This window comes from Corylus avellana, chromosome 2 (assembly GCF_965113065.1).
Source record: "Corylus avellana chromosome 2, dhCorAvel1.hap1.2, whole genome shotgun sequence".
Classification (NCBI taxonomy): Eukaryota; Viridiplantae; Streptophyta; class Magnoliopsida; order Fagales; family Betulaceae; genus Corylus; species Corylus avellana.
In genome coordinates, this window is record NC_142491.1 from 43879135 (window position 1) to 43894041 (window position 14907).

The window sequence follows — 14907 nt, forward strand, 5'->3', positions numbered from 1 at the left end:
ACAGAGTGGAAAGATATGGGGTTAGGTAGGAATGGTGCGGTGGAAATATGGAGAAGGGGGGGTAGCTATTGGCTCGTGGCTTCTAGTTGTTGCAGATGAGGAATGAGGATTCGGGTTGGTTTGGAAGGGAAAGAGAGGGAAGAAGCACGCGTCACCTCACGTTCAATCACCAAGCCTTCCTCTCCCTCTTCAAAGCTAGCTCCCACCTACCCACCCCTCTCAATCTTAATAGTTTCAAGATTAATTCTTAAATCATTTCACTAATATTCCACAAAGTTAACTTAAAATGACACAAATATCTCGTAAAATTAACTTAAAGCATAGAAAAGTAATTTTGAATTCAGCATGTAATGAAAAATTACCAAGTAATGCTATATTCACGGCACCCATTATGGATCGTTTACCGATTTTTTTGCTAGTCTCCTAACATTTTTTGTCATTGTTATAAGAACTTGGCATAAACTAGATTTTTTTCCCTTTACGCAGAGATAGACACAACCTCCTATAGCACAAAAAAGGCTTAAGATGAAAACATTGTATTCTAGCTCCTCCACCGACCCATTCTTTTATGTCGGTTCCTTTTCTGTTATACGTTTTATTAATAACATATAAGAAGCACACGCAACAAATTTAGCTAAAATAAAAATAAGATATATAGCAAACTTGAGCTCCTTGCTAACGGGTCTTACGTGTGGACTGTTGTTGCCACTCTTTCTACTTTCTTTCTTTAACTTTCTATCTCTTTCATGTTTGGTTGTCTTGCTAGGAAATATCATTGCCATGCCGGCAGAAAATGAATGAGGTGGGGTAGGAAATTAAAAACATTGAAGGAAATATGTCTACGTGGGCAAAGAAGGCTCTCATGGGGGCGTCGACTTTTTTTAAAAAAAATAAAAAAACAAACATGTCACCACATGTCCACAACGGTTTTTAATTTGATAAATTTTAGATTATTATTATTATTATTATTATTTTAAAAAATATGTCACCACCACGGCCTGCGTTTTAACTTTTTAATTTGATAAATTTTAGATTTTTTTTTTTTTTTTTTGGAAAAATATGCCACCACAACAGTCCGCATTTTAGCTTTTTTAATATTGAAATCCTAATTTTTTAGTTGATAAATTTTAGATCAATGCTTTTGGACATTTTTAAATTTAGACCTCTATTAGGCTTTATATTATCCCCACCAAAGAAAAAGGAGAGAATAGATATCTATAGATGGAGACAGCAAAAGGAAAAATGAATGGAGGTCTAGGTTGTGGTAGTTTTTGAAGAATTAAGGAATATGCGAAAATATGGTGGAAACAATATAGAAAATGAACACAAAGAATTATAGGTGGTTTGGTGTTAGACACCTACGTTTCCCACTCGGAATACCCATAAATTAAATGCTACATTGTGCTCATTAATTTTTTTTGTCTATAATACAAAGGTCCTTATTTATAGGATAATATCTAAATATAAGTATAGTAATCAAATCACATTCATTTGATTACAATCAACCTATAAATAGAGAATATTCGATATTAACATAATTATAGAATACACGAAAACTAACAGAAGTTTTGACGTGAATATCAAGGATGCTAAGGTTTTAAAGAACTTAGCTAAAAATTGCCTATCAAATTTTTTGTCTTTTCTTAGGTGAGAGCTCACAAAGGAGCCTCTCTTACAAATTCATGTCCAAAGAGAATGGGGCATGCAAAGGACAGGAGTCCCCAATTTTAGAGGATCTCCGTCTTTAAAAATAGATTTAAAAAAATTAAATTCATCAATTAGATTAACCAACATTTATATGTTTTCATGCAACAACGGATTACTATACACAAGAAGTAGTTTTTTTTTTTTTTTTTGAAAGGACAAGTAGTTTTATTGGTTGGGTAATTAGTCACACTTTGTTCATTGAAATGAATTATGTTATTCTTTATCTAACATTCAATCCTAATGAATGTTAGAATTACGTTGGTTTATTATATACTTAATTCCATGCACGTATTACAGGGAATGCGAGAGACGTGGCTTTTAGTTTATGGAACAACTCTACATATTCTCTCTCTCTCTCTCTCTCTCTCTCTCTCTCTCTCTATATATATATATATATATGATGGGGACGTGTGATATTGTAGCGGGTGGAAGAAAACGTACCCTCCTGATAGAATTCAAGTCACGATTATTGTGTTGTATATCTAATAAAACAAGAGAGATGACTTAATTAATGGGTTAGACTTAGATGGAATGATTTCAGCTTAATATCAGCCATGTTCTTGGGAAGAATCATCTCAAGTTGTTGGAATATTAACCATTTATTTTCTTAGCCAATATAATATGGAATTTTAAATATTATATCTCGAAATTTACTTGGTAATGGAGGAATTAATTATACATGCTCTATATTACTGAGTATGCTAATTAAGAGCTCTAAACAACTTATACAAAAAAAAAAAAAAAGGATCGATACTCTAAGAATATATTAACTTTTTATTTTATTTTTATTAATTGTGTTGTCTACACATAAGTGATGATGTGTTAACATAGGACAAAGTTTTCCTTTAAACTGAATTTTTAAAAATGTGTGTGAGAATCACGTGTTTTAAAGATATATGTCAATTTAATGGATTCAAAAAGAAAATATATATATGTCAATTTTATAGATTGATAGGAAGAATTTAATAGATAGGGCAGTGTCGAGTTGGGGCTCGGGCAAAATGAGCAAGGCCTTCCAATAGTCCAGTAGTAGTAGAGCCGGTCATTTTCCGGTGGAGGGGGATTTTTTTTTTTTTTTGGGGGGGGGGGGGGGGAGGGGGGGGGCGGTGGGGGTTCAGCTTTCAAATGATTTCCTTAAAGGGGATATGTTTTTTTTACGATGACACATTTTCAAAAAGCACAGTTTTCGAGCCATACCACATTAGCGGTGTGTATGAAGCCTAGCATTACTCAAAATATATTATCAACTTTGTGCAAAAGATGAACTATCAAAATTGATCCTATGTCCATAAGAGGTAGCTCAATCGGCTGGAACCACGCCTAATGAATCGAAGGTCATTAATTCAAATCCTCCTCCCCCTCTTGTGTGAACATGTCAAAAATAAAAAATAAAAAAATTGATTTCCTACTAAAAAACATATTTGTTTGCGGTTTAAAGTTCCAAACCTAACGAATTTGATTATTGAGAAAGTTAAACGATGTTAAATTATAGAATTAATAAGAAACATTAAAAATGAAATATTAAGAGGAGTTAATACAAATTTTAGAGAAAACTATACTTCCCCTTCTAATTATCACTTTATTTGCAAATTCTTGTAGTGTTTCAATTTTTGTTATGTTCCTCCTCCCAATCTACCATTTGGGGTTAAAACTTAAAATGTCCTCATCCACACAAAAATACCATAAGATAATTTTTATTTTTTTAAAAAAAAAAATCAGAAAAAGCAAAAAATTCAATTTCTTCTTCTTCTTCTTCTTTTTTGTTTATTTTTCATTTATTTTCAGAATTTTTATCTTAGGGTATTTTTATCATTTTGGGCGCAAAAGAGAAACATTACAACCCTAATAATAAAATTGAGAGAAACATTACAAATATGATGGTATTTAGAGGGTTCATTTGGTACCTTGTCATTTAGATTCAAGAACAACTTATTATCATGTATAAAGCAGCAAAGAGCTAAACTAAAGCTCACACAAAAGAGAGTTTCTCGGTTGAATATACACTTGTGAGCGAAAAAAAAAAAAAAAACACTATGTTCGTGTCATAACATGTTATATTATGGTCTCGTTGCAAGAACTCTTCAAGAAATTTCCAATACCCGTGATTCAATTAGCATCTGCAAAGGATTTCAAACTATGGTACACTAGATAGACCCCACGATCAACACCATCAAAGAGGTCACCAAGAATTTAACTGTTCCCCCATAAGACAACAATGGAGAAGGCCCTGGTTTTTGTGGACTGGAATTTAATAGCATGGGTGATGGGGCAGCCGCTATAGCAGGTGGTGATGGGAAAGATGGGGCAGGGGATGTAGCCCCTGCAGCAGGAGGGCTTGAGCTGTTGGAGCAAGAAGGTGATGGAGAGGTTGTGTTGTGCTCCGGCATCAATGTCGGTAGCAAAACCCCATCAACGCCATGGCACCGGATGGAAGACCCCTCTGTACAAATATTTGGGCTAATGATTTTCACATTGTTAAGAGAGAAGTTTTTCCTGCCATTGTTGGAGATTTTGAGCATGTAGTCCGGCAGCGAACTGGGGATGATGGAGCCGGTTGGGAGACGCTCCAAGTCGTCGAAAAGCAGTGGTGAATGAATGGAATGGCGGAGCAAGAAGCCAGAAACGGAGCCTGGAGCCATAACGTTCCTTGAGAGCATCCTGTCATTGGGCATCAAGAAGGTGACATTGGCTTGGATTTTTGAGTCAAGAGAGGCCATGTTGATGAGTGTGACGAAGGTGAAGTAGTTGGCCCTTTGCATCTCTTCAGTGGCGCCAAGAAGGTCTTGGTTTTGGTTCTGTGGAGTGATGGTGGGGGAGGCTGAGGTGACGAGTGCCAGTGATCCTAGAAGAATTGCCAATCTCATGAAGGCTGCCATGGCTGATGAGCTCTCTCTTTGGTTCATGTGGGGTGGTCTTATTATGAAGGGGGGTGTGACTGATATTGGGGGGACTAGCTATTACTTCGGAAAAAAAGGAAAAAAAGAAAAAAGAAAAAAGAATAAGGAAGTCAGCTATTCATCCAGAAATAAAGAAATGAGGTTAGCTTGGGCATGCAACTGTGCTTCCTTAACAACTGAGTTTCACATCTTCTGCATGTATGCTAGTATTTTAGGGGTTGAGTCTCTATATTAGGTTTTCTTGTTGATGTTAGCAACTAGATTTTGCATGAAATAGGGATTGAAAGATTTGGGTTTGTTTCATAATGCTTTTTGAGAGTGTTTTTTGCTTTTTGGTTGTTCATATGACATAAAAGTTAAAATAGTTTTAAGTGTTTTGTATATTGAATTATTTCTTAATGTTATTAATTTTTATTTATTTTTGTTAAAAAGCACAAGAGTGGGGATTAGTGTGACCTTTCAGTAAATCAAGAGTCAAGCTTCCGTTTAGTGTTCCAAGTTATTTGTTTTAAAAGTATTTAAATATATATATATAAAAAAAAAAAAAAAAAAAAAAAAAAAGTCTCATATGTATTTTTAACTTTCACGGCATTTTTAATAAAGCTCACATGCATTTATACATTTTGAACACATCAGTTTAATAGATTGAGCCAAAAATAACTCATAACCCAATTTGAAGGAAAATTATATTCATTGTGAGGTTGCTCATCCAATGTAGAAATCTGATAACTCTGGAATAATTTTTTTTTACTGGTCGGATTATAAACCGCAATGAAAGCTGATTTCCCAAGCTATACACAAATTTCAAGCAAATGTTCAGTCCAGTCAAGAACTTCCGGATCAGATGACAACAAAAATGCCACCACCAAGCAGCAGAACATTATTGTTTAAAAAGAAGAAGTGTACTTTGAATTATACAGCATACAGTTTTTCTTTACGATGCTAAGAAAACAAACTGAAGTTTGATCTGGCAGTAGATGGCCTGGGTATAAAACTACAGAAGAATGAAAATCTATGCCCAATCCTAATCCTCCATGTAAAAAAATGAAATATTCAAATTAACAGTTCATGTAAGAGGCCATACAACAATCACAAAATGCTGGGAAACCCACAGCTTCCCATTCTCTTGGTCCCATCCATTTTACTCAGATTGCTGAAAGTTCCAAACATTCAAATGGGCACAAGAAACAGAACATACCTAGTCCATTCACCAGCATGGTTAACTTTGGGAGAGAATAATTGAATAAAGGAATATCGCCGAACATATTCGTCTTGACAGGAAAAAAAAGACCTATCAGGGGAACTGGAATGAACCTCCAATTTGGGTCGAACCAGAAGGGGGACTGATTGCCACCCAAAGGAGGGATATCGTGATTGCAATGAGTCCTGACCATACAAAAACAATAGTAGGTGTCCTTCCTCTTCGTCCCATCAGCCCTTTCGCAAAAGGGTAGAGATGAGCCAAGACCCAGAAACTGAAGAAAACGCCGCCTATTAATTTACTCCACTCTGGTATAGTACTGTATATCGTTCGGCTAAAGCCAACAGCAATTGCAATTAAGTTGACCATCATGATTGTGATTGGTGGTATCATCAGGGATGTCCATTTGACAATGTAGAGATCAGCAAACTCATCATTCTCATCATCACCTCCTGATTTTGATGTCAAAGTGAAAGAAATTTCTATACCAGCAAGGACTTTTAGAAGTCCCTGAAGCACAGCAGCAAGGTGAGCGCTAGTCCCTCCAATCAACCAAAACTGCTCGTTCCTCCACCACTCTTCTAGCTCAATCCCAGACCATTTAATCTCCAGGATAGCAAGCATACACAGGGTCAAAGTGATGGTCAAGAGGTAGGCAAGGAAAGTGACATTGAGGGTCTGGACAATAAACTGACCAGAGAAGAGCGAAAGTGCAGGGAGGAAGCAGTAGACAATCAGGAAGATGGATGTAAAAGGGTAGATGCCTACATTAAGGTATGCTATCCTCTGCAGAAGCTTCATTCTTGGACTAGCCAGAAGGGCATTGTTGCGGGAGAAGAAAATCTCAACTGAACCAGTAGCCCACCGGAGGACCTGATGGAGCCTATCAGTAAGATTGATTGGAGCCGTTCCACGGAAGGCATCACGTTTGGTCACACAATAAACTGATTTCCACCCCCTATTATGCATCCTGTACCCTGTGACCACATCTTCAGTAACTGACCCATAAATCCACCCTACACGCTGTCCCCACTCAGTCTTGTCTTCATACCAGCAGGAGATCACACTGATTGCCTCTGCAACAGTTGATGCATCGAGAAGGTCACGAGGAATAGTGAGAGCACCAGGTGGGCGTCCATTCTTCACAGCTGGGTGATCTGCAAGAGGACGACCTTGGAACTCTGCCACCGGAATTGAATCAATGAGGAAAGTTGAGTTCCCAAACTTCTTAGGGAGCAAAGAGAGGTTCATCTCTTCATCGTCAGAATCACCCATCCTTAGGGCCCGATTCTCTTCTGGCGTGTTTGCAACTGAGGAATGCTTTTTGCGACTGCCAAAGCAGCAACTGCAGCAGCCTGGGTGGTGTTCTTTAGATCTCGGTGGGTCAAAGCCATAAAGAGCAATCCTTCGAAAGAGGCATCCAGTTCCGACATAGACTGGGCCCATAATCCCATCAAGGGCTCGCATATTGACATCAAAGAAAACAGTGTTGTGATTGGCATATCGATCAGATGGATCAATACCCTCAAACCTCTGGGGAAACTGCACATAGCAAAGTCGGTCGCCTCCTCGATCCATCATGAAGCACATGCCTTCCCTCATTGCTTGGGAGTTATAGATATAGTGATCGCAGTCAAGGTTGAGAATGAAGGGGCCATTGGACATAATGGCTGAGGCTCTAACCAGGGCATTCATGGCCCCGGCCTTCTTGTTGTGATCATAGCCTGGACGCTTCTCACGTGACACATAAACAAGCAGAGGGAGACGAATGTCAACATCGGTGAGGTCAATGAGCCTAGTATCATCAGTACTTCCATGTAGTGGTTCATCACTGGGAGGTTTCAACATCACCTGCATCATTTTAAGGGGAAAAATAACTCAGCCCATCTAGTACACCTTTTGTCCTCAGTCAATCTGATAATCTCATGGTTGAACTACTTAATATTAACTAATGGGATCACAAAAATACCTGTATTATACCAGCATGGTCACCTTTAGAGTGCTCAGCTGCAGAACTCAACCAAGTCCCTGGCCAATGAGTTCCATCAGCCATCCATGTTGCTTTTGGGATCTTCACACTCTCCACTGGTTCATCATCCCTGTTCTGTCGCTGAAGCTTCATGGCCTTGATTTCTTCACGAGCATGATAGGCGTCCGATCGGCGGCGAATAGAGTCAGGCAGGCCATTGATGCGGACCTTGAACTCATCATACTCACGCTTTACTCGTCTACGATCCTTCACAAAATCTGACTTCACTTTGTTCTTGTAAGGATCCCTCTTCAAACTGAAGTAAGATTCCGGATTCCTGGGCTCAATAGTATGTTTACGACAGAACGGAACCCATGTATTGGCAAAGCTTGCAGCTTCAGCCATGGCCTCAAAGGTTAAAAGTGCACCTCCATCATCAGAAACATAACAAGCAAGCTTTTCAACTGGGTAATCAGCAGCAAGAATAGACAAGATAGTGTTTGCAGTGACAAGAGGTGGCTCTTTATCTGGATCTGCAGTAGAGACAAATATATCTATTCCCGGGAGATCAGATTTTCCAGTGGGATTGTTGGGGCTTGGTGTTTCAAATTTTTCCTTCAAGACATTAAGATCTGTAGCACGATTGATTGGGCAGAGCTTGGGTAGCTGGTCAAGAAGCCAAGAAAAAGCAAACCAAATCTCACAGACAATGGACATTCCCCATAGCCAGATTGCATCAGTATTTGGGTGGTTAACCCTCCATGTCAAAAACAGTGCAAGAGCAACCATACGAACAAAGATGAGAAGCCTGTTAAAACACATGCAAAAGAAAGCAAAATACATTATTTACATGAGGATGAAGGAAGGAAATGTCAAAAGGAAGTAAACTGATAAGATAAAATCTACATAGAAAAAGTGATAAATGCATCATAAAAATGTGAAAAAGCACTTTATGACTAAATCCAAATTAAAATTGGAATTAAACAGTTGATAGTAGTGTGTTTATGCATGTCCTTGTATAGTTTATCATCAATATGCACTCTTCATTCACAATTGGATGAAATAAAAATATAGTCGGAAGGCAATCAAAAATCTGACAAACATCCTTTTAATAGAAGGGATGCCATCATAACATAGAAGATCTAAAGGAAAACAACAACAGGTTAAACAATCAAGAAACAGAGACAATACCTGTATGGGCTGATAATGGCAGCAGGTATCTTCAATTTCCGTGTAAGTGGCCTCCATGGTTTGTTCATCAACTCTGTTGGCTCAACAGTTTCATCATCTTTCCCATTTCCAAAACCCCCATCCTTTGGCCATATGGCATTCCCATATCCATAAGTCCCCCTTGTTTCAAACAGCCACCGATTGTGATCGAAGTCACCAACCCCAGTTTGGCTCCTCATCAGAGCCGACTTCGTTGACTTCATCAATGACAACCTCCTCTCCATTTTTGACATCCCATTTGGCGGAGGAAGAGGAAGTGGCCGCCCATTACTATCCACAGCTCCTTCATCCAAATCTGTATTCTTATAAGGCTCCTTGCATCCCGGGCAAATCCCACCCCCTGTTTTCACAGCATCCATATAGCAGTCACGACATATTTTGAAATCACACTCACAAGGGAGAATGTCCACCCCACGCTCATCACTCATCACCTTTGCATCACATCCATTAACCGCACACGAAGACCCTTTTGCGCCAGCCATCTGGGGATGGTTCGCTTCAGACTCAATCACCTTGTCCATGAGATGAGCTCGCGTAACACTATTGAACCCACCCGTAAAGAGTGAATTCGACACGTATTGCTCTTCAACCTTTTGCGAAATTGATGGATCCATAGGCTGGTTGTCAGGGGTTGGTGGTATGTGTACTGTATAGTCCATGAATTCACCACTACCCAGCTCACTATCAAGATCATCCCTCGAGTAGCTGATGTAACGGCCCGAAGAAGTTCTCCGGCCAAATGTCACGGCCGGAGGCAATGGAGGTTTGTTAAGTGCTTCCGAAGGCACATCGGAGGTTGAAGACAGATTTGACCGGCTTGCCTTGAAGGACTTGGACGCCATATTCAAACACTACCAGCAACAATCCCAAGATCCTGTAATTACACAATGCAACAAATTCAACTCTGTATCAGCATAGTTTCAAATCACCACCACAAACCCAATAACAGATCTTAAAGATGCCATAAAATAAACCAAAGTTTAGAGCTAGATTTATTTGTCCACAAATTAATAGGCATATTAGGCTCAGTTTTAAGAGAATTTTCTGTTGATCAACACTTTCCAAGCAACCAACCAGAACATAAACCTTCGACAGAGTTCAAACTAAGTCAAAATCTCTAGACAAAATCCGAGAAATGCTAAACCCAGCTTACACCTGAAAATACAAAATTACAACAAATGCGTCTGTTCGCAGTTCACATGCGCTTTTTTGTTTACTAAAATCCCCAATCACAAGGATCCAACAAAAACATGGTTCCTTTTTCTCCAAAATATACTCAGCAACCAAACAGAGTCTCCCAAAAACCTCAAACAGCTCAAACCAAGTCTAAAAAAATTTACATAACAAAAACAAAGAAGTCTAACCCTCTGTTTGGATGCCGAGGAAAAGAAATGAAACTTGAACAAAACACTCTCGACTTGCGGTCTTCCTTAACCTTCAGAAATCTAAGATCCACCACAACTCCCCTCCCAATCCTCCTCTTCTCTCGCACACTATCCGAGCAACCAAACAGAGAACGATACACTTTCCCACTAGCACATACACTTTCCCCTTAAGCTAGAAAGCAAGATCGGACCATTTTCTGAGACAAAACAAAAAAGAACGAGAGCTTACCTTGGTTTTATGAAAAATGGCAGAAGACCCACCTCAGATCTCCGTCTCTCTTTCTCTGTCCGAGAGTCCCAGGCCTCTCAAAGCGTTTTTTAAGAAAAGGAAGCGACCACTATGTTTGAAGCAATCTCGTAGTAGTAGAATAGTAGTAGACGAACAGTTCAAACAAATCTCCTGCGACTTCCTCTCCAACCCATCATAAGACCTGGTATTTGCCAGACAAACACACAGAGAGAGACAGAAAGAGAGAGAGAGAGAGAGAGAGAGAGAGAGAGAGAGAAAATGGCGTTTGTTTGTGTGTGTTTTTGGGACTTAGTCGTGGGCAAAACTACGAGCACTAATAGGCCATGATTGAAAGCCTTGGCCTGTAATATTGATTATTTTAATGGCGTTTGCTTATAATATTTTTCTCGTCGGAGGAAGCGAAGTTTCTGAGGGGCTGAGATTTGAACTTTTGGAGGAGGTGTTCATAGTTCAAACAGGACAGTGAGTATTTTTGTGTTGTGTTTGTGGGTCGCCGGTTGCACTGGACTAGTGGACTTGGCCCTACAAGCGTGTTTTTTCTGCGTCTAAGCTTGTGGGGATACCCGGCCGTCTCTTCTGCTTAGGCTGTTGTTAACGTTAATTACTTTTATTAACTTGCGTGGGGTTTTTGGACATCTTAAGAGTGAATATAGGCTTTTCTTTTATCACCGAAAAGTGTGATAAATATATATATTTTTAACGAAAAAAGTGTAATAGAATTAAACAAATGAGAAAGGGTAATTATTTTTTGGGGAGGGGATATTCTTTCAGATAATTCAAGTTAAAAGAGAATTGTCACTTGGAGAAATTTTTTTTTTTAAATGTTATTCTGGACATTTATTTATCGTGTTTTAAGTGGTTGACATGTGTCATAAAGCAAAGAGATTTGACAATGTTATTATTGTTTATTCTAAAAACTTAAGTAAATAAAAAGTAATCTCTCATATATAAGTTTAAATTCCTTCATAATGAGTAAGACTCGATTGGTAAAATATTTAATTAAAATTAAGTGAATTTAATTATTTAACTAATATTTTAACAAATAATGTTCAAAGTACTACAATTTTGTTAGTATAATTCTCTTATAAACTGACTTGATAATCTATAAGTGGTTAAGATTGTATAGTTAGCAAATTAGTCACTAACTAATTAAATTAATAATTGATATTTTGTAATTAACCATTTTACTAATTATGAACAGTCACATTAATTTGTAAGGAAACTTATAGTAAAAGTTATAGTACCATGTACCCAGAAGAGAATATGATCATCTTTATTTCATGGTCAAGATCTAAGCAAAAAAAAAAAAAAAATTCTAACGTTGTTGTATTTAATTATGTAAATTATGAATCCGGATTCACAACAATTTTGTTATTTAGATTGTTAGCAATTCGAGTAACAAATATGAAAAAACTCTCTCATATTTGATAGAGATTTTTATCTATAAATAATGTCATATAATAAATAATAAATACGTGAACACGTAATTCAAAAAAATTAAATAATGTGTTATTCTTTGCCCCCATTACACATAAAAACATTAAATTCTTATATTAAAATGAGTGTAGATATGGAGAAGATCCTTCTTCCTTACGCAGTATATACCTTCAATTTCGGGAACAATTAATGTAGAGGATTAATATGTTGCTAATTAAAATAATTAATTGTTGACCATCTCAAGTAAGTAAGATGATGGTTACATGCACACACTATAATAATAAAAAAAAAAAAGGTTGAATTTTTTAGTTGGAATTGCGTAAAAGCGTGTGCAGTTGAGCTGTGTCGACGTGGAGCGCGTGTTGACGTGTAGAAACGCTAGTTGTGATTGTGCTGTACTTTGCCTTAATCACACCACATGCTTCCTGGCGTTCCCACTGGGGTGTTCTGAACTTTCTCATAGTTTCGACCAAATCATTATCATTAATATCGTATAAAAACAATTAATTAACAAAAGTTTAACGCGTATGTACTCAGGTGTCCCCCATGTTGCATCAGAATTACAGAAGTGCCACTCACTATAACGGTGGCGTCTTTCCACATGCACAGATTTACAAAATTGTTTATTCACCCTTAAATGCGGAACTAAGATATTCGGATTGCCGGAAATGCCCTTCATTCTTCAGGCTTATTTACAGACTGGCCATCCAATGTAAACGCGGAAATGGCGGAATGATTTTCGCATGTCTGTTGTGTTCCTTTCTTGCGTGGTTTTTTTGACTTTGTGACGACGGACCCTCACAGCTCTAGGAGCGTGGTAAACACAGTCCAATCAGAGTGAAGATATGAATTTCTGTATTCTCTATCGGCGTTTACTTCCTTTATATAGTACTATAGGTGGAGAGAGATCAACCGCACCCCCTTAATTTGCACATTACCCCCCCCAACCCCACATTCCACGTGTCCTGTGATCTCCTAATATTCTCACGCACATTCTACATACGACAATTTTTACATCAAATGCTTTAAACTATCGTTTTAAAAAAGCTGTGACCGGATATGTGTGGGATCTCTCAATTTCCTTAAAACGTTCAATTTTTTTAATTAAAATGAGTTAAATTAGAGTTATTTTTATAATCTTATACATATACTTCGATATGATTTGAATTTAACAAGCAACATAAGAATTGAATCGGCTGTTAACCACGCTTCATGAAGTGAAAGTCATTTGTTTAAATCTTTTTTCCCTCTTTTCTTGTATGGATATGCCGAAAAAAAAAAAAAAAAAAAAAAAAAAAAAAAGGTTGAAAATTTTTTATACGACCAACGAATTTGAACAAACCCAACACAAAATTAATAAGTTATAATTAAAGGGTATGACATGTTTAATTAAAGTGGTTGGATTATGGTTGAACTTGAAAATTAAAAAAAAAAAAAAAAAATAAAAATCGAAAATAGAGATCTAGAATCTTATACTGTACTCTTTTACTATGAGGATCCAGAGTTGACATTTTGATGAAGTTTGTTGTGGTGGATGATCTTATTCACCCACACCCCAAAGTGTGGAACACCGACTTTGATAGAGTAGGTGCTAATAGTATCATCAAATTTACCTTCCTCATATATATGGTCACCGGAATCAGCCCCCTCCCCCCCCCCCCCCCCCTTCGTTCCCTCTCAAGCAAGGGAGGAACCGCCATGACCTTAGGGTACTACTAGCCCTCTAAATTTTGAATTTTTTTTCTTCTAAAATTTTAAAATGCCTCCAAAATTTAAGGTTTATTATTATTATTTTTTTTAATTTTTGTTTTAATTTGATGGGTTGAATCCCAAAAAATGAAATTTTTATCCAATATTTTTTTTCCCCCTAGTTTTGTTCTCCATCTAAAATTCTGGTTCTGCTTCCTGCTCTCAGACCATGCAAAAATTTCATACCTTGAATAACCCGTAGCTTGGAAAATCTCTCTTACTCTCTCACTCTCTCTCGTCAAAGTTTGGGACCCTCCTCCTAGAAACTCCCTCAAATTCAATTTTGTTACTGTTATTAGACAGGGCTGTGCTTTTTTCGGTGGGGTATGCAAATATATATATATAAGCTATGTTTGCTAAAGGAAAGCCCCGCAGTGTAGCTGGAATGGCACTGTTCCAGCTACAGTGCGAACTGACATTTGGCCAGCTTTTTCAACTTAATTTTTTTTTTAATTTTTTTTAAAGCAAAATATTTAAAAAAAAAAAAAAAAAAGAAAACAGAGGGGAAAGATGGGGTGGTTCCAGCCACCCCTTGGCCAAAATGGGGTGGCCGGACCACCCCATTTTTGGCCAAGGGGGTGGCTGGAGCCACCCCCTGGCCGATCTGGGGCTGGTCGAACCACCCCCGTGGCCAAGGGGGTGGTCCGGCCACCCCCTTGGCCCAAAAAAAAAAAAAAAAAAAAGAGGATCGGTGCATTTGGGGGTGGCCGGACCACCCCCAAGGGGCTGGGGGTGGTTTCGGCCACCCCATACGGCCGGTTTGGGGTGGCCGAAACCACCCCCAGCCCCTTGGGGGTGGTCCGGCCACCCCCAAGTGCACCCGTTCACTTTTTCTTTTTCTTTTTTGGCCAAGGGGGTGGTCACGGGGATGGTTCGACCACCCCCAGATCGGCCAGGGGGTGGCTGGAACCACCCCAGCGTTTTCCTGCTTCTTCTTCTTCTTTTTTTTCTTAAAAAAAAATATTTTGCTTAAAAAAAAAAAAAAAAAATTAAGCTGAAAATGTCAGCCATGTGTCAGCCCCGCATTGTAGCTGAAACAGGAGGGGCTTTCCCGGGGCAAACACAGCTATAGATCTGTCCCC

The 14907-nt window shown here is 38.3% G+C and overlaps 2 protein-coding genes across 3 annotated transcripts; both read right to left on the reverse strand.

Annotated features, from left to right (window-relative positions):
• Positions 1 to 3851: 3851 nt before the first annotated feature.
• Positions 3852 to 4583, reverse strand: LOC132168129 (Fasciclin-like arabinogalactan family protein). The gene has a single exon (XM_059579217.2). It carries the CDS (start codon positions 4581 to 4583, stop codon positions 3852 to 3854), a length of 732 nt encoding a protein of 243 aa, XP_059435200.2.
• Positions 4584 to 5449: 866 nt separating this feature from the next.
• Positions 5450 to 11134, reverse strand: LOC132183270 (cellulose synthase-like protein D3). Of its 2 annotated transcripts, none has more exons than XM_059596672.2 (4): positions 10619 to 11134; positions 8966 to 9878; positions 7775 to 8582; positions 5450 to 7656 (listed from the first exon to the last, which is right to left on the reverse strand). In XM_059596672.2, the coding sequence occupies exons 2-4, from the start codon at positions 9844 to 9846 to the stop codon at positions 5899 to 5901; spliced, it is 3447 nt and encodes a 1148-aa protein (XP_059452655.1). In that variant the 5' UTR covers positions 9847 to 9878; positions 10619 to 11134; the 3' UTR covers positions 5450 to 5898. The 2 variants fall into 2 exon arrangements, with proteins under 2 accessions (XP_059452655.1, XP_059452663.1); XM_059596680.2 differs by lacking the exon at positions 10619 to 11134 and adding an exon at positions 10369 to 10434.
• Between the last annotated feature and the right edge of the window lie 3773 nt (positions 11135 to 14907).

Bases quoted from the DNA above. Each gene is read 5' to 3' on its own strand.
- LOC132168129 (XM_059579217.2), bottom strand. From the start codon at position 4,583: ATGGCAGCCTTCATGAGATTGGCAATTCTTCTAGGATCACTGGCACTC.
- LOC132183270 (XM_059596672.2), bottom strand. From the start codon at position 9,846: ATGGCGTCCAAGTCCTTCAAGGCAAGCCGGTCAAATCTGTCTTCAACC. The intron at 8,583-8,965 runs GTATTGTCTCTG...GTGTTTTAACAG, and splicing joins GCCATTATCAGCCCATACAG to GCTTCTCATCTTTGTTCGTA. The intron at 7,657-7,774 runs GTATTTTTGTGA...AAAATGATGCAG, and splicing joins ACCATGCTGGTATAATACAG to GTGATGTTGAAACCTCCCAG.